At 55.4% G+C, this 22,205-nt stretch overlaps 1 protein-coding gene across 4 annotated transcripts in view; it reads right to left on the reverse strand.

The window, feature by feature from the left end:
- The window catches only part of MYT1 (myelin transcription factor 1), a 69,792-nt gene that overhangs the window by 45,570 nt on the left and 2,017 nt on the right, over nt 1–22,205 (reverse strand). For 2 of the 4 annotated variants that reach the window (XM_032350070.1, XM_032350069.1), the window contains exon 2: nt 699–799. In XM_032350070.1, the coding sequence (XP_032205961.1) occupies nt 699–799 (101 nt within the window). The other 2 variants (XM_032350071.1, XM_032350072.1) reach the window with 2 other exon arrangements.

Raw genomic sequence — 22,205 nt, forward strand, 5'->3', positions numbered from 1 at the left:
TAGCCCTTCCTGTCCACACCCAGGGCCATCACATCTGGATGGCCAAGCCCTGCATCAGGGCTAGGATCCTTGATGAGGCCCATCTCCATGTGAAGAAAATGGAGACAGGACTCTGAGGTCTGGAAAGGAATGCCCAGAAGCCGGTTGTCACCTCTCCCTCCACCTCTAAGGGTCACCAGACCCTGGGAAGCCAGCCTCACCCAGAGTGCACCCTGGGAGGTTTAGAATTGGAGGCTTGGTGTGGCTGTAAGCACATGGCATACCCTGGGTTTGGAGCGTTTCTGGCAAGGCACGGAGCCTGAGACACCTCCAGCAGTGAGACCCAAGCAGGTATGAGCAGGCGTGTGTCATTTGCCTCCACTTGGGAAGATGGAAATAAACAAGGCCGACAGACCTCAGGAGCTCCTGCAACAAAGTCTCCTAGCGATCCTCGGTCTGTCCAGCGGGGAACAGCTCCGGAGGCAGCCCAGGTGTCACCAGACCCAGAGCAGGGACTTGGCCTGAGGTCTTCTTTGAAGTTTGCCATGACCAGATCGCTGATGGTCTACCCCCCAATTAACCTTCTATCTGCTCAAGAGTAATGGTGGCCAGACAGAAAGTCACCTCCATGCCTCATGCCTGGAAGAGAGAAGGACCCCTGCCCAGACCCTGGTGGGGGAGCCCGTGGCAGGAAAGCGGCTGCCTTCCAAGCGCCTCACCTTGCCGTGTCTGCCCAGGAGGAGCCTCGAGGTCCTGCAGTTGCTGGCTTTGTCTCCTTGTGTCCACCTCTGACTCAGCAGCTCACCCCGGAACTCATTTTCTGAGGGGTCAGAAAAAGAAAACTTAATGAAGGCAGCTCAGGGTGGTGGAAGGGACATGGAAACTTGGACTGCTCTTTTCCACAGCATTTATGCAATCCCCCCTTTCTGGAATCACCAGAAGGATGTGCAAGGTCGTGGTCCTGTGTCGGTTCCAGAGACAAGGGCCAGGAGCTCTCTGAGGAAAACTGGTCTCTGATTGGGATGCTCCTCAGAGGCCCCCAGCACCCCATGCCCCTGCTCTGTCTTCCCAGAACCTGCCTCAGAGTGGGTGTGGTTTCCACTAACAGCTGCCGCAGCAGGGGGCTGGCGCAAGTGGGGGGGGCACTTGGCCTCCACCTCTGCCCTGGTCCCCGCCATCTTTCCTTCCCCTGTTTCCGTCCCTCTCCAGGGCAATGTCTCCAGTTAATATTTAATTCCACACATAAATTCACATGTCTGAGCAGAGGCTGAAGGCATCAGCTGGACATGACAAAGAAATGCCTATTCCCTGCACGGCACTCCCTGTTTCCATGACAACTAGCTTTCTACCATGGCAGCGTTTCAAGGAAGGTCATTAAGTACCAACAATAAAAACAGGAAATGAGTGTTCCTGCGCCGCGCTCTCTGCTCCTCTTGAGACGGGAGTTTGAGCCCTGTTGCAGGTAGGTCAGCACTGGCCGTCATACCCAGTATCTTTCTTTCCCTCGTGCTTCTGACACGCGCTCCAAAGGCAGTTTCCCTAAAATTCCACCACTCCTGCCCCAGGCAGCCCTGTGGCTCCGGCCAGAGCATCCTCTCGTCTGAAAATGTCTCTATCCCATTAAAGGGCCTCCTGTGACCTCGAGGAGCACAAACACAGAGGGAAATAGATTGGTTGTCAAGGAGATGGCCTAATGCAAGGTCTTCAAATGAATGAGTAAAAACACCGGGATTTGACACCTACTGTGTGCACCTACTGTGTGCCTCCCTCTCACTGAGCTTTGAGTCCCCTGCAGGGGACCCTGTGAGGACTGGCCTCCTCCAGGGAAGTGTGAGCAGCGTGGGTCTTCCTGGTGGGTGCCCAGCAGTCAACGGCTCCAAATGGGACCAGGCCACCCACTGGGTGTTCACATTCCCAAGCCTCTGCTGGAAACGTGGGGCGTTGCCCTGAACTCCCCAGGAAGATGCCACAGGCGTGGGGAAGAGGGGGTGCCCCCCCAGTGGGGGAGGGAGGAAATTCCATAGGCGAGACACAGGCGTCACCCGTCACACTTACAAGGGGATGAGAGTTTCCCCTGTCAGCTCTGGAGAAGGCAGAAGCTGGGAGACCCCAGGCTGCAGAGTGCATGGGGCTGACCTTCCACACGGGCCTCCCAGGAAGAACCTATCCCCGGGGCTGAGCTGCAAGGCGCGGGAGGAATGTTCGGTCACCATCACGCAGGTAAATGCACGAGGTAACCGCAGCTCGTCTCCCCAGCAGCTCCAGGAGAGGAAGTGTGCCCTAAGATCTTAGCAGGAGCGGGACGGTTCCCTCCTCCTCACACCCCAGCAGGGCACCCTAGAAGCCGAGGGGGGGAAAGCTCTTTCTGCCCTCAGTCTCACCTGCTTCCCCAGAGAGCCCAGCCAAGGTGAGCTGCAAGTGCCTGTGAGGGGACGTCTGGTTGTCTGTGTGCCCTCTCGCCTGTCCCGGGGGGTCAGCAGGTAGAGCCAGTGCTCTGGAGCCTCACGGCAGCTCGGGCAACCTGCTCACATCTGCTCCAGCATGACCACCTCCAAACAGAGCTCCTGCCTCCTAACAGAGGGTCTAATGGCCTCAGACGCCCTCATGATGCACTTAGTGCCCTGCCCCGGGTTGGAGACGGAAAACAAGACACATATCCCCAAGGCCAGAACCTCACTTATGAGCTCCCAGATATACCTTGATGCAATTTCCTTCTTTTCCTGGGAAATGGCAACAAACTCTAGTCATTATGAGAAGCCCAGTAAAGAGCAGCTGTGCTTCTTGCTGCTGGGACCCACCCCCACGGCCCTCTTTGTCCCCACTGGGAAGTGCATGTGGCCAGGCTCCACCACAGGCAAGACCCCTCCTGCCGGCATGTCCTGAGCAACTAGTACTCCAGCTTGCACAGAGGAAACCCCCACACTCCCGAGACAACTACAGAGCCCCCAGGCCAGAGACACGGGGGTCCCATCAAGATGCCACTTCTAGAAGTCCTACAGCCAGCTGACATGACGGAGAGGTGTGGTAATAGTGTGGTGTGGCGGCGGAGAGGCAGGGGTAATGCAGACCCGGCTCCCGGCCCCACGTCTGACCGGCAAGCCACCTTCTCCGTCCGCACACAACGGGGGAGGAAAGAACCATCTGGGGATTTAGAGCATGTGTGCAAAGTGACCTTTCCCGTGCAGGTGCACAGGGAATGCATGAGAATATCACTTTCTTTATCATCAGGAGTTGCAAGCGAAAAGCACGTTTTCCTCAAGACAGGTTCCCTTTTTAGGTCTCCAGTGGGTTCTTCTGAAACCCTGCCTGTAGACACAAACAGCAAACAAGCCGCTTGGAGCAGGTGGCAAGGACAGGGACACTGGCCATGACCTGTCCCTGCGCACCCTGCCTGCTCCATGCTGCCCAGCCTCTGTCCCCACAGAGGCCCCAAACTCACTTTGACAGGACTCTAGTGGACAGATAAGCTCTGGAAAGCAACCAGGACCTGTTAGCAGATACACATGGGTCCTCGGCGAGGAGACTCTCCTGAGAGTTCACTTGGCATCTCCCTCCACTGGGTCAGAGCCGTGACCCAGGCTAGACCCAGGTCTGTCTGCTAATGACACCCACCCACCCCAACTCAGAACACTGCAGGCCTGCAAGGAGCCCAGCCAGGCCCCTGAAAATGTAGCATGAAGCCCTTCTTCCCGTATCTGGGGAGACCCCCAGGAAGCCCATCTGGGAAACTTTGGGCACCCATTTCTCCTTCCAGACACGGTGTTTTGTGCCCACTCCCAACCCCACGGACTCTTGGAGGGCCCCACACAGAATGATAAGTCCTCCTAGTGGGCTCCTAGACCACTCTCCCTCTAGCCCTGCCTCAGCACTGACAGCCTAGTACCTTCCTCAGTTCAAAACCTCCCTGACCCTCCCCAAGATAAGAACAGAAGACAAGAAACCTGAGCAAGGGTTCAGGGGGCTGTTGCAAAAAGTCAAAATGTTTTTAGAGTCTTTACTAGGTTTTGTGTCTCTGGTGACCGTGGGCTGCCTTTGGGACCAGAGGGTGTCAGCGCTCACCTCTCAGCAAGCATGCAAAGGGGGAATGGTCTTCACGCAGAGAGCCCACATCTGGGCTCTCCTACGCTCCCCCAGCACCAACACACACTGACCAGAAGTTCTCACCACTTAGTAGGAAATGCCAGCTCCTCAGCCCCAGCCCTTCTCTGTCCCTGCTCTGTCCCCAGCACAGGGAGGGAGGTCTTGCATGCTAGTTGAGCTAACCTCTGCATCTGGGCTTGATACCCCCTCCTTCCCACGACTGATTAAAGGGTGCCTAGAGTATCAGCCATATTCTTCTCGAATATTTGATCACTGCTTCTAAACCGAACCCTTCCTGGGGCTTTTCCACTCTTCAACAGGCTTGAGGCATCCACGTTTCAAGAACACTCTCCGTCTGGACTCCACACGCCAACCCTGCTACCATGCCACCTCCACCCCTGCACAGCCATGTTTCTTAAGGGACTGAAGTCCCCTAACTTCACTCCTCACTCCCCACTCCAACTGGCCTCCGCCTACTGCCCTCCTGGGCGGACGATCACCACCAATGTCTACGCCACAGCCCCACTGTGCGCCACCACACTGACTCCCTCCTTGTCTGGTGGGGGCTCCCGCACTTTGCCTGCGCCCCGAGCCTCCCCTCCATCACCGTGCAGGCTCCCTCTGCCCCACCCACTCTCCCTCTGCTGTCCCACAGACGCCTCTTCCAACTCCATCCCTGCTCACAGCATCGGCTTCTCACAGGACTCAAGCTTTTCCTTCCCCACGCGCAGCCATCAGCTTCTCCAGCATGAACACGGGGATAGCTCCAGGTCCCAAATCCTGCCTTTGCCCTTGCGTCTCTGCAGAGTCTGACCACTTCTGACCTCTCCAGCTGTTGTCTTGTTTTCAGAGACTGACACACTGATTCTACAATTCATATGGCAATTCAAGGAACATAGGATAACCAAGACGATGAAGTCAGACCCCTCTCACACCATTCAAAAATTAACACACAATGAATCACAGAGGTAAATGTAGAAGTTAGAACTCTTATGTAACATTGGAGTAACTCTTTCTGACTCTGGGTCAGGCAGTGGTTTCGTAAATGCAACACCAAAAGCATAAGCAATAAAAGAAAAACATAGATAAATTGGAATCCGTCAAAGTTTAAAACTTTTGCATGCATGACAAAAAAACACCATCAATAGGGCGAAAATACAACCCATAGTCTGGGAGAAAATATTTACAAATCATGAATCTAATCATATATCTAATTCGTTTACAAATGAATAGTTAATTCATTCGGAATACATTAAAAATGTTGAAACTTCATAATCAAACAAATAACCCACTTTAAAAATGGGCAAAATATTTGAATAGACATTTCTTCAAAGACAACACGTAAACAGCCAACACGAAAAGATGCTCGGGACGCCTGGATGGCTCAGTTGGCTGAGCTTCTGTCTTCTGGCTCAGGTCATGATCCCAGCATCCTGGGATCGACCCTGTGTCAGGCTCCCTGGTGGGTGGGGAACCTGCTTCTCCATCTCCCACTCCCCCTGCTTGTGCTGCTGCTATCTCTCTCTCTCGCTCTCTCTCTGGCAAACAAATAAAAGAAAGCAGGAAAGAGAGGACGGAGGGAGAGAAGGAAGGAAGAAAAGATGCTCAACATCTAGTCATTAGGGAAATGTGAAGCAAAACCACAATGAGACACCACTTCACACCCACTGAAATGGCTATAATTTTAGAAAACAGACAACAACAAGTGCTGGAGAGAATACGGAGAAACGAAACCCTCATACATTCCCAATGGGAACACAAAATGGCACAACTACTTTGGGAAACAGCCCGGCAATTCTTCAAAATATTAAACAGAAAAACATATGACCCAGCAGCTCCTCTCCTAGATACAGACCCGAGAGAAAAGGAAACAATCGTCCACTCCAAGTCTTGTGCATAACAACTTATTTCACTTTATTCCAACTAGTCGGAAAATGGAGAAAGCCCAAGGGTGCACTTAGCTGCTGAATGGGAGATATAAAACGGCTGCTGTCAGGCAGCGAGAGTGTGCACGTGCTCACACACGGTACGAGGTGGCGAACCTCAAAGTCAGACACGAGGACCACAGATTGTACAACTCCATATTTGTGGAACGAAATGTACAGAATTCCCATTACAGAAATGGGAAATCCACAGACACCGAGAGTAGGTTAGGAGACCGGCTGCCGGACGGGCCGGGCGGGGGCAAGTGGGGGGCCGTGGTTCGTGGACCCAGGGTTTCGTTCAGAAGTGAGACGTGGTGACAGATGCACAGCCCTCGATATGCTGAGACCCCTGAGCTGTGTGCTTCTGATGGGTGAATTATATGATTATACGATATGATATGTAGATTATATTCCCATAATGCTGTCCTCTAGCAGCCTGTGGCACACACAGAAGGGCCCCGGAATAAGTCCCCAGACCCACTGGAGCGCTCACTCACCAGGGCTCCCCACCGGGGCTACAATGGCCAGCTCAATGGAGGAGAGAGGCCTGCACAGGTCAGATGCCCTCTGCAGCGTCCAGCTCAGCCCAGGGCCGTGAATCTTGAGGGTGGCCAGGGGAGCAGGTGCCCCCACCGAGCACCAGCCCCCAGAGGAAAGCTGAGCTAGGGGTGGGTAAGGACAACTTCGCGTGTCAGGCGCCCTGCGCGGAGGATTTCATGCGTCCTGGGTAACTTTAGGGGGACGATCGTGCCCAGGTCGAAAGCACTTTTCTGACCACAAGGGCTGCCCTGCCTCCCACCGTGATGTGTGAGCCCCTGGCCAGGAGGCACTTGGCTCTCAGCAAAACCAGCTCAGTGAAACCACATGGCTCTCAGCTCCAGAGGTTGGAGTGGGCTGCCTTTGGTTCTCCCAGCCTGGGCCTGGGCTTTGAGGCCATGTCTTGGTAGGGCCCGGGCTACCCAGCCCCTCTCTGCTGGAGGCCATGAAGGGCAGGGCAAGGACGGGAGACGCAGCCCCCAGCCACCTGGCGAGAAGGACCGGAGCTTCTGTGCAGCACACTGGGGCGGATGCGGCACAGATACCCTCTGCCCTCAGGGTGCTCCACTGCTGGCTCGGGCCATCTCTCCCCCACCTGGGCCCCGTCCCGCCTCTGCCTGTGTGTCACGGGGGCCTCCATGCCCCAGGCCAGCGAGCTCCAGCCACGCCAGCCCAGGGCCTTGCTGCCCCTTCGGCTTCCCGGCCCTCAGGCAGATCGAAACCCTGGCAGGGCCCTAACCCTCCCCATGTCTCCCACATCCCCTCAAAGCCATGAACAGAGTCTACCCACCGAAAAGCTGGGCCATGGAATCGTAAGAACACGTTTTGCCATTTAAAAGGATAAACATGGGGCGCCTGGGGCCTCAGTGGGTTGAGTCTCTGCCTTCAGCTCAGGTCACGATCCCAGGGTCCTAGGATCGAGCCCCGCATCAGGCTCTCTGCTCAGCACAGAGCCTGTTTCCCCCTCTCTCTGCCTGCCTCTCTGCCTACTTCTGATCTCTGTCAAATAAATAAATAAATAACATCTTTTAAAAACAGAAAAAATTAAAAATAAATAAATAAATGGAATGAAAATAAATAAATAATATAAATAATAAATAAACAAATAAAATGAATTGTTCCTGTTTTTTCAATAGATTATTTATTTATTTATTTATTTATTTATTTTAGATTTTATTTATTTATCAGAGAGAGAGAGGGGAGAGAGCAAGCACAGGCAGACAGAATGGCAGGCAGAGGCAGAGGGAGAAGCAGGCTCCCCGCCGAGCAAGGAGCCCGATGTGGGACTCGATCCCAGGACGCTGGGATCATGACCTGAGCCGAAGGCAGCTGCTTAACCAACTGAGCCACCCAGGAGTCCCGAATTGTTCCTGTTTTTCATCTTGATTTTCCTCCATCCCCTCAGCTCCTAGGTCTTCCCGCCTGCCGCTTAGACTCAAGGCAAAGCCCAGGAAGTCAAGAAGAAAAGGGTTAGAATAAAAATGTAGACATCGGTTAAGGCCCACAGAAAACCAACCACATGTCACAGGAGACACCTGGGGGGACCGCAGCCCAGAATCCCACCCTCTAGACCCAGAGACTCTCCAAACCCAAAACCGTGAGGTCCAGACGGTCCCTCCAGAGGCAGGAAGACAAAGCCCTACAGAGGCCCATGTCCCATGGCTCCTGGAGATGCAGGAGGCAGTCGAGCCCCTCTTCCAGCTCAGAGAAAGATCCCCGTCCCAGATCCCTGCTCCCAAGACCTTCCCCACGCCTGTGCACGAATCCTGGGCTGGGGGGCGAGGGGAGTGCATCTAGGAGACACGTCCACGTCTTAGGAAGCTCCGTCCTCCACAGGGTGGACGGTGGAGCAGGAGCTAAGCCAGAGCCCAGGACGGCCAGAGCCCAGGACGGCCAGAGCCCAGGATGGCCAGACAAGCAGACAGGGCCTGGCCCAGCCAGGGGTGGGAGCTGGAGACTGATATGAGTTACCTGGGAAGGCTTCACACCACTGTGTCTCTCTTTCCCAATTTGGAAATAAAATGTAAAACGCACATAAAGAATCCAGTACAAGACCTGGCAGGCAGAGATGAAGACGGGCACTAATAAGGAGAGAAACAAGGTGAGACCTAACACCTGACTCCAGAGTTCCAAAAAAGAAGAATCAAAAAAAGGGAGGGAAAGTATGAATTAACTAATAAAAAATAATTTGCCAGAACTAAAGGAAATTATAGTTTTAGATTAAAAGACCCGTTAAGTACCCAGCAGTTAATGAAACAAAGATCCGCTCCAACCAAGCTGAGCACAATAAAATTCTGAAATACCAGGAATACCAAGAGGATCCTAGAAGATCCATGGGGGAAAGGTCACAAACGAAAGATATCATCGGAACGGCATCAGGTTTCTCAACAGGGAAGCGAGACGTTCAAAAGTATAAGGTTGAAAATCAACCTTGGGGGCGCCTGGGTGTTTCAGTGGGTTAAAGTCTCTGCCTTCGGCTCAGGGCAAGACCCAGGGTCCTGGGATCGACCCCCCCGCATTGGGCTCTCTGCTCAGCAGGGGGCCTGCTTCCTCCTCTCTCTCTGCCTGCCTCTCTGCCTACTTGTGATCTCTATCTGTCAAATAAATAAATAAAATGTTTTTTAAAAAAAGAAGAAGAAGAAGAAGAAAATCAACCAGGGTGCTGTCTCTGCTCAGACAAAACACCAGGCAAGGCAGACAGAATAAAAATACTTCAGGAGACACATAGGTACAAAACCGTGCCAGCCACTGGACACTGAGTAAGCCAGGGGGCAGGGTTGTGTGTGATTATGTACAAGAAAAACAAAACTTGGATAGGAATTAATCCTGGCACATAGGACTTGGCCCAGCAGTGAAAATAAAAGAACAAAGATGTTGTTCGACGTAAGAACTCGAGGAATCCAGTCGTCAGGCAATCCATTGCATGGGGTCTGTCCTGGAGCACAGCCTGCAGATCTGCAGGCCTGGGCAAACTAGGCCTGAGTCCCCCTAACGTCAGATCCCAAGCGGGAGAAGACAGCCCTGGGGAAGGCCTGGCCTGAAGTGGAGGGCGGATGAGGAGGGAACCAGGATTGATGAAATCAGTGCTTATTTTAAGGATGATGGAAACCAGGTTTCTCACTGTTGGGGGAAGAAGTTACACACAGAGAAAGGCAGAAACCTCAAATGTACCCTGTGGGGGAACAGTGTTGGAGTATCTGTGCGGACTTGCGGTCTTTGATATTGAGAGAAAATGGAGACTTCAGTTCAGACGCAGGTGCACCGATGCGCGTAACTGTGAGCGTGTGCACGTGTGTGTCTGCACACGGGTCCACTCAGAGGCTGGGGGCCCGCCAGCACCAGGTCTCCCACGGAAACGTGCCATTCGGGGAGGACTCGAGGCTCCGGCCAGGAAGACAGCCCAGGAGCCTGGGCTGAGCGAGAATCCAAGCAAAGCCTTAGGGAGGCAGGGGGGCGCGCGGCCAGTTGGGGTGACCTCACTGGCCCACAGTGACAAGCATCGAAATAACAGTTACAAATCTTTGGATGAATAAAATCATGAGGCAATACAGGTTTCAATAAAAACAAGTAAATTGGTAGTTGATGAGAAATGAGGTATTTCCATGGCTTTGAATTCCCTTCCCAAATACTTACTAATTGCAAAAAAACAGCAGTGCCCTTGCAGCAAGAGTGGACAGCCCCGTCCAACCCAGCGAGCAAAGTCACCGCGCAGCACAGGGGGTACAGCCTGACTCCTACTGGCCCCACATAAGCCAAGTCCAGTCCCGGGGCGCAGCCAACAAACCCAAACCGAGGGGCGCCCTACAAAGCAGACAAGCACCTTCCAGAAGGCGAAGGTCGTGATCACGACCAAACAGCAGGGTTCTGAGCCCGTCCTTCGAGACGGCTGGAGGCGTCTGAACACAGTCCAGGGACTAGGCGTCCACACCGTGACGGTGACTCTGGAGGAGAAGCCCTTCGTCGTCGGAAACACCCAAACGAGCGCTCTGGGCGACAGACATAGACCTGGCAAACGCACTCTCAAGCGGCTGGGAAAATGGGTTTTGTCCTGTATCTGAAACGTACCCATGAGCTGGAGCTACTTTCAAAGTACATTTTCAAAAAACAGGGTGTGGGGTGTGGTCTCAGTAACAGGTGGTCAGTGGAGGCTCCTGGGAGGGGGCGTCCGAGTCAGAACCCAGGAGGGGGACCCCAGCCCCCGCCCCAGCTGCACGTTTCCACCTTCCACAGTCTCCAGTGCTGCTGCGGGAAGCCCACAAGGGCAAAAGCGTTTCTGGGCCAAAGCCAACTCCAACTCGGCCCTGCCCCAGCCGGGCCTGGCGTCCCCTAGGAGAGCCCAGGGACAGTGGGGCAGGGTGGGCCCTTGGGGAGTCTAACAACCCTGAAAATCCAAAAGGAAGAGGCACCAGTGCCCTGAACATTTCAGGGAGGGGCTGCAGGGAAGGCGGGGCGCCCGGGAGACCCCTCATTTGCCCTCCAGCAGCTCCCAGGTCGAGCGACCTCTCCTCAGCACCCACCCCTCAGGGGCGACACCTGCGGGCCCGTCTCCGCTCGGGGCTGGGGAAGACAGCACGACTGTAGTGGGGCCTCTGCCCTGGGTCTGGGGAGTCTGGAAGCCGCGTCAGCTCCCCACCCACTGAACCACCTTCTGGCAGGAAACACAGTCGGGGCCCAGGGGAACCGAGGGCAAGTTTTCCTCTCTCTCTTTCCTATTTTTTTTTAGCTGGAATTCAGAGGGAAGTAAAATGGAGACTTGCTGAGTGGAGCAAAGCAGACCTGCTTTTGCTGAGTTTAGGTGAAAATGAGAGGGGGGGGTGGGGCGGGGAAGTCGGCAACCCCGAGCCTTGCACGCTTCTCTCGTCATTCTGCTTCTGAGTCAGCCTCGCCGGCACTTCATTCTACAAAAGCCACATCCAAGCCCCGTCCCCTACTCTCTCCGACAGCAGCTCACTGCTGAGAAAATAATACAGATGTAACTTTCAGCTTCATACACTTTCTCTTCCATTTATATGCAAATGGTGACCTTTCACCCAGGCTGTCTCAAAGAAGTGTTTCCTTAAAAATGCAAATAGCACGTTGCAGCAGTGCGAGCTCTGAGTCTTTCTTATATTATTATTATTATTATTTCTTTTAACCTTACCAACACTGTAAAAACAACAGCCACACTGCCTGGCGGTAATAATGACTTTCCGAACCAAATCACAGGACAGCTCTCCGGGAGCCTGTCAGGGAGCCGCAGGGGGAGGGGAGGGAGGAGCTCCCGGTGGAGTGGGGGGGAGCCCTGCCCCAGGGCGCCCAGTGTCCCCGGAGAGGCACAGTGGGTGGTGGCCGCCCCCGCACACCCAGGCCCCAGCCAGGAATGAAGGCAGCAGGAGGAAACCGCTCAGCTCAACGCCCGGCTCCACGCAGGATTTCCACGAGAACCGCCCCACCCACGTCGGGTTCAAGAGTGACCCAGTCCCCATCTCCACCCAGGCTGGCAGGACGGGCACCAAATTGGGAGCCAGAGCCTCAGCGCACGTGCTCCGTCCCCACGCGAGGAGCCAGGCGCTTCCAGGAGACCCACGTTTCCCTCTCCCGCACCAGGAGGCCAGGCCAACAGAAAAACAGAGAACAGGAGACTGCCCGAGGGGGATGTGCGCAGCTACTGTGTCCACAAACGCATTGAGGTGAGGGGCTCCATCCTACTCACCTTGACCCACCCCACTGACCCAGCCAGGCCGGAGGCCAGAGGAGGTGCTGGGGAAAGGGTCCCCCTACCTACCTGCACCCACTCACAGCTCCCAGGCCCCCCAAATCCCCCTACAGGACCCACCCACTCATCAGGTGTCCATGGGACTGCTCTCCAAGGCCCAGAGCCTGGGCCACACCAAGGGCTCAGGAAAGGAGAGTTTGGATGGGGAGGCTGACCCATGGGCCTGGCTCCCTGAGCGGATATCACAGACACCCTTCAGACCACATACAGCTAGAGTGTCCTATCTCAGTCCTGGGGTGCACAAGGGGGTCCCGGTACAGCTACAGTGTCCTGTCTCGGTCTTGGGGCACACAAAGGGGTCCTCAGTACAGCTAGGGTGTCCTGTCTCAATCCCGGGGCGCCTAAGGGGATGCCGGTACAGCTAGCGTGGCCTGTCTCAGCCCTAGGGAGCATAAAGAGGTCCACAGAGGGAACCAGAGGCAGTGGGAAGGACAGAGACAGCTCTGGCCTTATCCAACACGCTGGGAACCAGGAGAGCTAGTTTCTGGGCATCTTCCTTGGAGGTCTCCTGGGTCTTCAGGGTACACACTGGCCTCCCAGGATCAGGAGGGCCCTTCTCTGGAATTCTGCTCCTGTGCCTCTCATCCTGAGTCCCAGAAACCCCTTCCTTAGAACTGTCTAGCCCTGGGACAGGAGAAAGGGCCACTTCCATCTTCCTGGAAACCACGCTTTATTTAGGCCCTCGAAAGTGACCCAACTAGTAGGGGCTCTCCCTCACACAAACAGAATGAATCTGCTCAGCCCTCCCTTTAGGGTCTATCCGTACCCTTGCCCATGTCCCACTCAGTGAGAAGGCTCTCAGGCAGCCAACCTGGGGATCCGGGCACCATCCAGCCAGGCACCGGCAGCCCTGCAGTGGGAGAGACGGCTTGCCAGCGGTGTTCCTTCCCCTCTCCCACCCCAGTCCCTCTGCAAGAAACTGAAACATTCCTGTTCAGGGGGAGAAGGGCCAGCCGTAGGCGGCTGGCAGGAGGCAGCTGCTCCCCAGCGAGTTTAATTGCAGCCCCTGCTCCAGGGCTCAGAGCCCCCCCAGTTTTCGGGGGGTGGAGGGGGAGCCCACCCGTCATCCTCCTAGCACTGCCCAGCAACAGCCCGCCCTCCTGCCTTTAAGGCTTGGAGATACTGGGGTGATGCCCATGCTAATTTCCCAGTCTGGATGGACGGTGCCCTGCTCGCCGAGAACCAGCATGCAACAGAATGTGGAGAAACACGAACACTTCACACAGACCACAGGTGACTGGCGTCCGAGGGGCTTGGGGCAGGAAGGGGGCCCTCGCCGGGAGTGCGCAGAGCCAAACAGGCCTGGGAAGAATCGGACCGCCGTGCACACGTGCTCGGGGGTGCGCCTTCCAGGAGGGCAGCCTGATCACAGGAACGACTCCGGAGTCCACGAGTCCACGCGGGTCACCGGAGGCCGGCGGGTCAGCCCACACGCTGAGAGCGAGAGGGGACTCCGCACCTAGCAGCAGGCTCTCAGCTTTGGGGCTGACCGCGGGCTTTGCAGCCAGGAGAGCTAAGCCGCCCTCGTGACCTGCTCCAGCGGCCTTCCAGGGTGACAGAGCTGCGCCAGATGCGGTTCCCGTAACAGATCCCCCTCTCCTCCCTCGGGGGCGGGGGGTGTGCCCAGCACTTGGACCCCCGACGCCTTCAGCACTTGGGGGCCTCTGTGAGCTTTTCCGATGGCCCCAGTGGCCTTCCCTAAGGAACATCAGAACAGTGGGATGAAGGCCACAGGCCCACGGCCCTTCCGGGTCGATAGAAACTGCTGGTTTCTGTGTGTCATGGGGAGAACAGCGTTAACCTGCATCAACACCTCCCCTCCCCCGCCCCGTTAACCTGCTTCGGGGCCAAGGGGGCATCAAGAAGCCCCTGAGGCTGCGGTTTGAGCCTGGGCCACATGGACACAAAACAGATCACACGAAAACCTGAACCGTCAACGTCAGACCATCGGAAAGTACTAACAAGGGCCACTGGCGGCGGGGGGGTGGGGGGGGGGTGTCCATCAGTGACACGTCTGCATTCAGCTCAGGTCGTGGTTCTGGGATCCTGGGATCAAGTCCCAAGTCGGGCTCCCTGCTCAGCGGGGCGTCTGCTTCTCCCGCCCCCCACCCCGCTCGTGCTCTCTGACTCTCAAATACATAAATAAAATCTTTGGGGGGAAAAAATATTAACAAGAGGCACTGTTTACTTTGGAAAACCGGAGTTTTCCATGCACAAAACAATGATTAACGAACCAATTAATTGTTCACTTAGCAGTCCATGACTGAGCGGGTCGCTTTGAACCACCAAGTGTGGGGAGCCCTAGGACAGTCACTGCCCCAGGAAACCCAGGGCCGAGGGGACCTTCGTGCCCACGCTCCTTATTTATGTGGCAGGTGATGCTCTGGGTCTACGAAATCCCTCTGGGAGAACAGGCTTCCCTTCCCATCGGGAACCCCTCGGCACACAGAGCTTGCCTGCAGAAGCCGTCTGAAGTCAGGACCCCACAGGCCTACGGATGGAGAGACTGAAGTGCTTTGGACTCAGGGTGTCCCTCGGGCCCTCAGAGCTGTGGGTCTGCTGTCCTGTGACCCGGGGCCTCAAACCCGACATCTGAGCTCTCCTAAAGCAGGCACCAGAGGCCTAAGGAGGCTCTAAGCTCCGGCCCAGCAGAGAGAACCTCAGATCCTCCCTCCCAGACAGAGGCCGAGCAGCCCTGGAGCTCCGGGACCCTCTTCCTTCTGCTACACCTCTAATGTGTAGTTTTTAGGCAACAAAATGGGAAACAACAAGAGGACCCAGATGGCTTCTGCCGGCAGCCTCGGACTGATGTCGAACACGATCAAGGTGTGAAGCCAGGCGTGAGGGTGAGGTGGGAGCCCGGCAGGCTAATCTGTCAGCAGCTCAGACCATATGGTGCGTCCGCTCGCCCTCCAACGTCTGCACCACATGCACGCACACAGGCGTCACGCACCCACGCGCATGCACACACACGTGCACTGCACGAGCACACAGGCACACGTACACATGCACACAGGCGTGCACACACATGCATGTGTGGGCACATGCACATGAGCACACGCACGCACACATGAGCACACACGCACACATACATATGCACACAGGCGTGCGCATGCACACACATGCACACAGGCGTGCGTGTGCACACATGCACACAGGCTTGCACATGTGAGCACACAGGCACACACACGTACACGTGGACATGTGCGTGCACGCACACGTGCACTGCACGAGCGCACACGCACACACGTGAGCACACAGGCACACGTACACATGCACACAGGCGTGCACACACATGCATGTGCGGGCACATGCGCATGAGCACACACGTGCACACATGAGCACACACGCACGCGTACATATGCACACAGGCGTGCGCAGGCACACACATGCACACAGGCATGCACACGTGAGCACACACGCGCACACACGTACACGTGCACTGCACGAGCACACACGCACACGCGTGAGCACACAGGCACACATACACATGCACACAGGCATGCACACACACACTTGAGGGCACATGCGCACAAGCGCACACGTGAGCACACAGGCTCACGTGCACATGCACACAGGCATGCACGTGCACACTCATACACATAGGCGTTCACATGTGAGCACACAGGCACACACACGTACACGTGCACACACACGTGCACTACACGAGCACACACGCACACACATGAGCACACATGCACACATGCACATGTACGCATGCACACAGGCGTGTGCGCACACACACATACATACACATTTGCAAGGACACGCATACACATGCATGCGCGTTGGCACACGCACATACGCGCGTGCATGAGAGTGCATGTACACGCGCATGAGCATACGTGGGCACACATACATAGGCACGCGCGAGCTCGCACACGCACACACATGCACACACACACACACACACGTTCACATTTTGCCCACCACCATGAGTGACGCAGGGAAACTCAGCTAGCCGGTCCTTCAAGAGCCTGTCCAACGTGCAGCCCCCCAGCAACCCCCGGCTCCCAGTCACAGCCCCCTGGCACACAGCCCCTTCCAGCTTCCAGGGCTCATCTGAAGGCAACCACAGGTCTGGGACACTCGTTCCTGCTCGCCGACCCCCAAACCGCTGGACTAACCCCACAGACGCAGGGGTACTCAGTCCGGCTTGGCAGATTGGAACAGTCCGCTGAGTTATTTTCATTCTGCTTGATTGAAATAACACTGCATTAATTTAAGTGCAAATTTTAAAATGAAAGGGGGTTGAAACAGGGGCAAAGCCCCATTCTCCCAAGTAAAGTGCCTTTGCTCCTGACTGCCTGGGCCCACAAGGGGAAAGGTGTGCGAGAGGCACACGGCCAGCCTCGGCAATGCGGACAATGAAAAGGACACTGGCTGCAAGTGTTACTCGCTCCTCTGTGAAGCTTGATACAAGCCTGAGAGCAAAAACATTCTAAGTCGGGGGGAAAATTCTCCCTCGTTTCATTTTGAGGGTTTTCTTAAGTGACACTCGGGGAAGACAGAAAGTACCCGAGAACCTGAGACCAAAGCCTCCAACAAGAGCTGTGGGCTGGACAGTGGGTGGCCCCTGGTCAGGGGCTCCCAGGGAGGACAGGTCCTGGGGTCTTCAGGGAGCACAGAGCCCACCTGGGGGGACAGAACCTGCGGCAGCCGTGCTCCGTCCTTCTGGGAAACACAACATCTTTCCGGCTGACTAATCTCCAAATGTTGCTGGCTCCAAAGACCATTTTCCTGTAAACTCACACCACAAAATTCCTGTTAAAATTACATCAATAGACAACCCAATTCTGGTTTATTCGTGAGTGAGCCCACAAGGCCAAAGCAGACAGTTGGCTCTAGAAGTCAGGGGGGTGGGGGGTTGGAGGAAGGGGCCCTACCCTCTGAAGCCAACAAAAAACAAGGTCTGGGATGGGTCTTCCAGGGCCAGGACAGGAGCTGGGTTTACCTTTCCCGTATGCCTGAGTAACACGCAAGTCTGCCTGGCTGCCTGGTGCCCTGCCTGCCCCAGGATCAGGTGACCACTGACAATCCCCACTGGCCTGGCAGATGCGGCTCAGCCCAGCGGGCCAGGCCAGCTTCCTGCCTCCCGGTCCTCTCCAGGCCCAGGCTGACGGCGGTGTTCTGGTCACTCCGGGTCCCACCGTCCCCAGGCAGGCGGGGGTTGGGCAGCCCTAGCCCTTGCTCACTCTTCACTCAGCAGACTCGCCTCTTCGTGGAGTCCATCCAGGAGCCGCTCAGCCCCACCAGCCTGCCCACTGCTATCTGGGCTGTGGAGGGCGGCCTAGGGGGCACTTCCCCGCTCCAGCGCTGGTCCAAGCAGCATCAGGAGCGGGGGTGGCCCAGCTCTGTGTTACACACTCTCGCCTCCCCAACCAGACTTAGCACAGATCCTCCCCGCCCCACCCCACACACTTACGCAGAGGCCCCCCGGGGGTCCTCATGGACCCACTCAGCGACCCCAGCCCAGAGGAGGATAATGGGGCCCAGAGGGGAGGGGTCTGGGCCCTGGGCAGCACCAGGGAGAGTGCCGTCCGCAGCCAGGGCCAGGCAAACCTGCACCGCCACAGGCCCGGGGAGGGTCCGAGTGCCCAGAGAGGGCCCCCACGGCAGCACACACTCGGCCAGCCTCTCCCTGATGCCTCCAGGCACTGACTGGTCTTCCCCAGAAACGCTGCTGTGACCCGCTGCCCCACCTCGGGAACCCAGCAGCTTGTAGTCCTGAAGTCTCTGCCCACATGCTCCCCGCCCTGGGCTCCAGCAGCACTCAGGGCGATGGGCGACAGCTGCCTCGCCCAGAATCTTCCAAGAGCACCCAGAGCATTGGCTCTGAATATTTGGGGCTGCCTTCAGACCTGCGGCCAATGCCTGAGGGTCCCCCAGGCCCCCTGGGTTATAGCCAGAAGCAGCTCCCCTGCCCTGGTGAGCTCCCAGGCCCACATCAGGACCTATGGTCAAGGAAGTCAGAGCTCAGGTGCTTCCAGGATGGACAGGCCCCCCATGTCACTCACAGCCCCCACTGAGCCCCCTCCATCCTTCGACATCCTGTGAGATCAGGGGTCACCCAGCTGTGGGGCCTCCGTCTCCAGCTCCAGGGCACAGACGGGGTCACAGAGCTGCCACCTCCTCTTTGCAGACAAAGTACCCTCTAACCCTGACCAACCCCGTCTGCACAGTGAGCAGCTCTGGGGAGACAGGCAGAGTCCTGCCCTATGGGTGACCCCTCCCCACCAGCACCACGAAACTCCAATCTCGGCTCCCCCACTCTTTTGTTTACCATTAATTAACGGGGCCATACGGAAGGACGAGATAATCACGGCCAAGGACCAATGGGAAGGGAGCCCTGGTGGCCAGGAACCTGGGCCTCTCCCCAGCGCCTGCCCAGCCCCAGGCAAGGACACCCCCCCCCACACACACACACCAGGCTGGAGGGAGGGCTGGGCAAGCTCCCTCAGCATCACAAGGCGCAGGGTCCAAGCCTCTCACCCGGACTGAGGCTCACCTCCTCCAGGTTGGTCCCAACACTCCTCCTGTCTTTTGTTCACTCCACCACTAGCCTCAGAGTCGTCCTCGGCTGAGTCTGATCTCCGGCTGTTGTAGTTGTTGCAGTTTACACGCCTGGGGCAAAATCTCTCACTTCCCTCTCCCAAAAGGATAATAGTGATAATCACCGTCACTAGCACCATCGAGGGACTGCAGTGTGACGGCCACAACCAGACACACCTCTCGGAGGTTTGTTTCAGAAATTACATACCCCAGTGGGCCAGGATGAGGTCCCACGGATGCAAAGGTAGTAGTGGGACCAGAATAGCCCTCTGTGACTCGACACAGTGAACAGGATCCTCGTGGTGGGGACCCCCACACACCAGAGCGACCGGAGGCATATTTACTTCCTGATTCACAAAGAAGGAAGTGAATCCAGAGGACAGAACAAAGTCCCCAGCCCCAGAACACATCATCCCACAGGCAACGACATTATGTAGTCCGAAGCTTCTGCCATCGTCCTGGCCAAGCCTGATCTCTAGCTTTAAATACACAAATCCAGTCACACTAAGATTGTAAACAGCCACACCAGTGACCCCCGTCACTGCAGGAAAATCAGCGGAGATGAGCAGCCAGCATTTAGCTCTGTGCGCCTCTCCCACAGACACATGCACCCTAAACGCTGTTCCTTAAGTTTAGAAATACGTGACACGCAAAGACAAAATGCTCACATGACCATCTCTCCTCCGCGTCTTGGATGGGGGCTCGCGCGAGGTAGCAGCTCGGAGTCCCGCTCCAGAGAGGTCTTCTGCTTAAGGAGGCAGCGTTTTCCCCCACCACAGAGCGTCTGGGTCCCACGGCTGCCGATCTCTCTGTGTTCCTCGTCCAGAAATGCACATAAAGTTTCCTGTCTCGGCACACGGTCCCCCCAGTGTCTTTTCTGTCAGACGCACTACATGTCCACGAGACTCTCAGAGAGGCCGAGCCCGTGAACCAGCCAGGGAGGGACAGAAAAAGAGAAGGAAAACAGCCACGGGCAGACCCAGTAGAAGAAGAAAGCCTCAGTCCAACAGAGCAGCTTTAAAAAGCCATCCCCAGACCTGCTTTTCCTGCACAGAACGCCTTCATCTTAGAAATTAACTCTGCTCGCGCGCCCTCTCCCTGTCTCGGTCCAAGGGGAAAAGCCAAGCACTTGGATGTCTGCCTTTGTCAGCGAGAGAGCATAACACGGACTTACCTTTCCCCACAGCTATTGTCTGTCCTCCTTCCAAATGACATCACGGAAAGCAATCATGAAATTTACATGGGGGGTGCAGGGTGGACGGGGGAGCAGAGGGGAGGCAGCTGCCTCCCTTACAGCGGTCACATGTGGGGAAGCCTGTGTGCGGGTTTCAATTAAATATCTTCTCCCCTTAGTGTGCGACTCCTAAGCCAGCTAAAGGCGACGTCTCATTTACTTAATGACCGCTCTCATTAGCAGCGGTGGCACGGGCTGGCGGAGAGGCTCCTTTGTAAATACGCTACCCATGAACCCTTGGGGCTCCAATATATCTGTTTACTCTCCGAGGTGAAATAAATTTACAGTATAGCATCAGAAAGATGGGTCTGCTGACTCGGAAAGTGAGAGGTGCCCTGCCCGGCAGAGCCCCTGTCTCCTGCTCCGAGCTTCAGCCCACAGAAGGTGGCTGTGTTTGCCCACACCGAATCAAAATTAATATGCAGCATGATTGGGGTTTTTTTATGCCAGACACACAGAAGGGCAGAGAGCGTCACCACCGCCATACTCACCCCCCCGTGCTGTCTCCACCAGTGGTTCAGTCCAATAATTCCTAATAGCAGCAACCGGAATGACAGATGCCCTGGGTTAGCACGGCTGCAGCGAAAGTACTTTACAATATTTATTGGTGGTTAGGAATATGACCCACCATCATAAAGAACGGACTGCAGAATTTATTACTCAGACGAACGGGAGGGGTGCTCCGTGGCTCATCTGCGTGTTCAAGAATCACTGACTTCAAAGGACAAGCATATATTTTTTACAATTCGTAAAAGATGCTCATAGCCACAGACCCAAAGCTGAAGTCACACACACGGAGGAGAGATCAGGAAAAAGATCTTTCATCACACACTCTTTCTTTGGCTTAAGATTTAAAATAATAAAACCCTCTCAGTGAGGCCCTGGACACAAGTCCTCTCTGCCCCAAAACCTCTAAGTTAGTGTATCCCAGCCAGAGGGAAACACAGGGCTCAAAATCTCGGCTCTGGCTTTTCAGCCTTTCTAAACTGCCTGCGAGGGGCCACCCAATGAAAATCGAGAGGAGGAGAAGGCATCACGCACACAATGGAACTGCCCAGCTACACTTCAAGCAGCCGGATTGTTTTCCACTTTCAGGGACAAATGTAGGACCGTCCGGCAAGAGTACCTAGGAGCCAGGAAATTCTTACTCGCTCTCCAAACTTCCTTTTCTTCCTGATAGGTCAGACAAACGAGTGTCTATGCTCGTCTTCGGGTTGTCAGAAACTGTACCGTGAGACAGGACACAGGCTGGGTTTTGGACGCCCGTGGCGAGCGGCTGTCTGGGACCAGTGCAGAAGAAGGCCAGCACCGCAAAGTTCAGGGCAGAGATTTCAACGCAGTAAATATAGCTTCCTGCCATGTTATCCAGGCACACGAGCCCCCCAACTGAATCAGCCAAACGGCTCAGGCCACCAGAAGCATGAATTGGGCTTAAAATATATAGCTTCCTCTAAGAAAGTATGTTTTGAAAAATCAGCTGAAACTCTTCCACAAGCAACGATTTCCAACATGCAGTGCTGCAGCCCACATTTGATGTAACCCACGAGCTTCGTTCCGGGGGCAAGTATGCTCAGTTCTTTACATACACACACATTCTTCTCAACACACGAAATGCACAATGTGCTCAGGGCAATATTGTAGATTGAGTAAAAGGAAATAAACACAGGCGTTCACTGGTCAAACTGAGGATGAAATATTAATTAGCCAAATGAGAACTGTTTGAGGCTCCTACAATGACTGCCTACCGTTGTTTTTATTCTTTTGTGAGCTCATACCCATTAGCATAGAAGGACATATTCAGTTGAGAGCTCTCCTGAAAAGCTCTTTTCTGTCTCCTCTGGACACACTGTGAGTGCTGGGATATTTTACATCCCAAACCTTTGGCATTCAGAAATTCTATTAAACTCTTATCGGCAGGCTGCAGGCTGAGGCAGCCTTGCACGCCATTGTTCCGCGAGGAAGATAGAATCAAAGGGAGGGCCCTGCTGAATCAGCCGTATTCCCCAACAATGCCCAGTGTTTCATGAAAGTATTTAATTCAGCTACGTGACCGTCAAACTTAGGGGACAACAACTAGCAGGAGCGACAGCAGGGGGAGATCAGTATGTGGACAACACACAGCCCTGCTCTACATAATTCGTTT

This window comes from Mustela erminea, chromosome 7, assembly GCF_009829155.1.
Source record: "Mustela erminea isolate mMusErm1 chromosome 7, mMusErm1.Pri, whole genome shotgun sequence".
In the NCBI taxonomy this organism is placed as follows: Eukaryota; Metazoa; Chordata; class Mammalia; order Carnivora; family Mustelidae; genus Mustela; species Mustela erminea.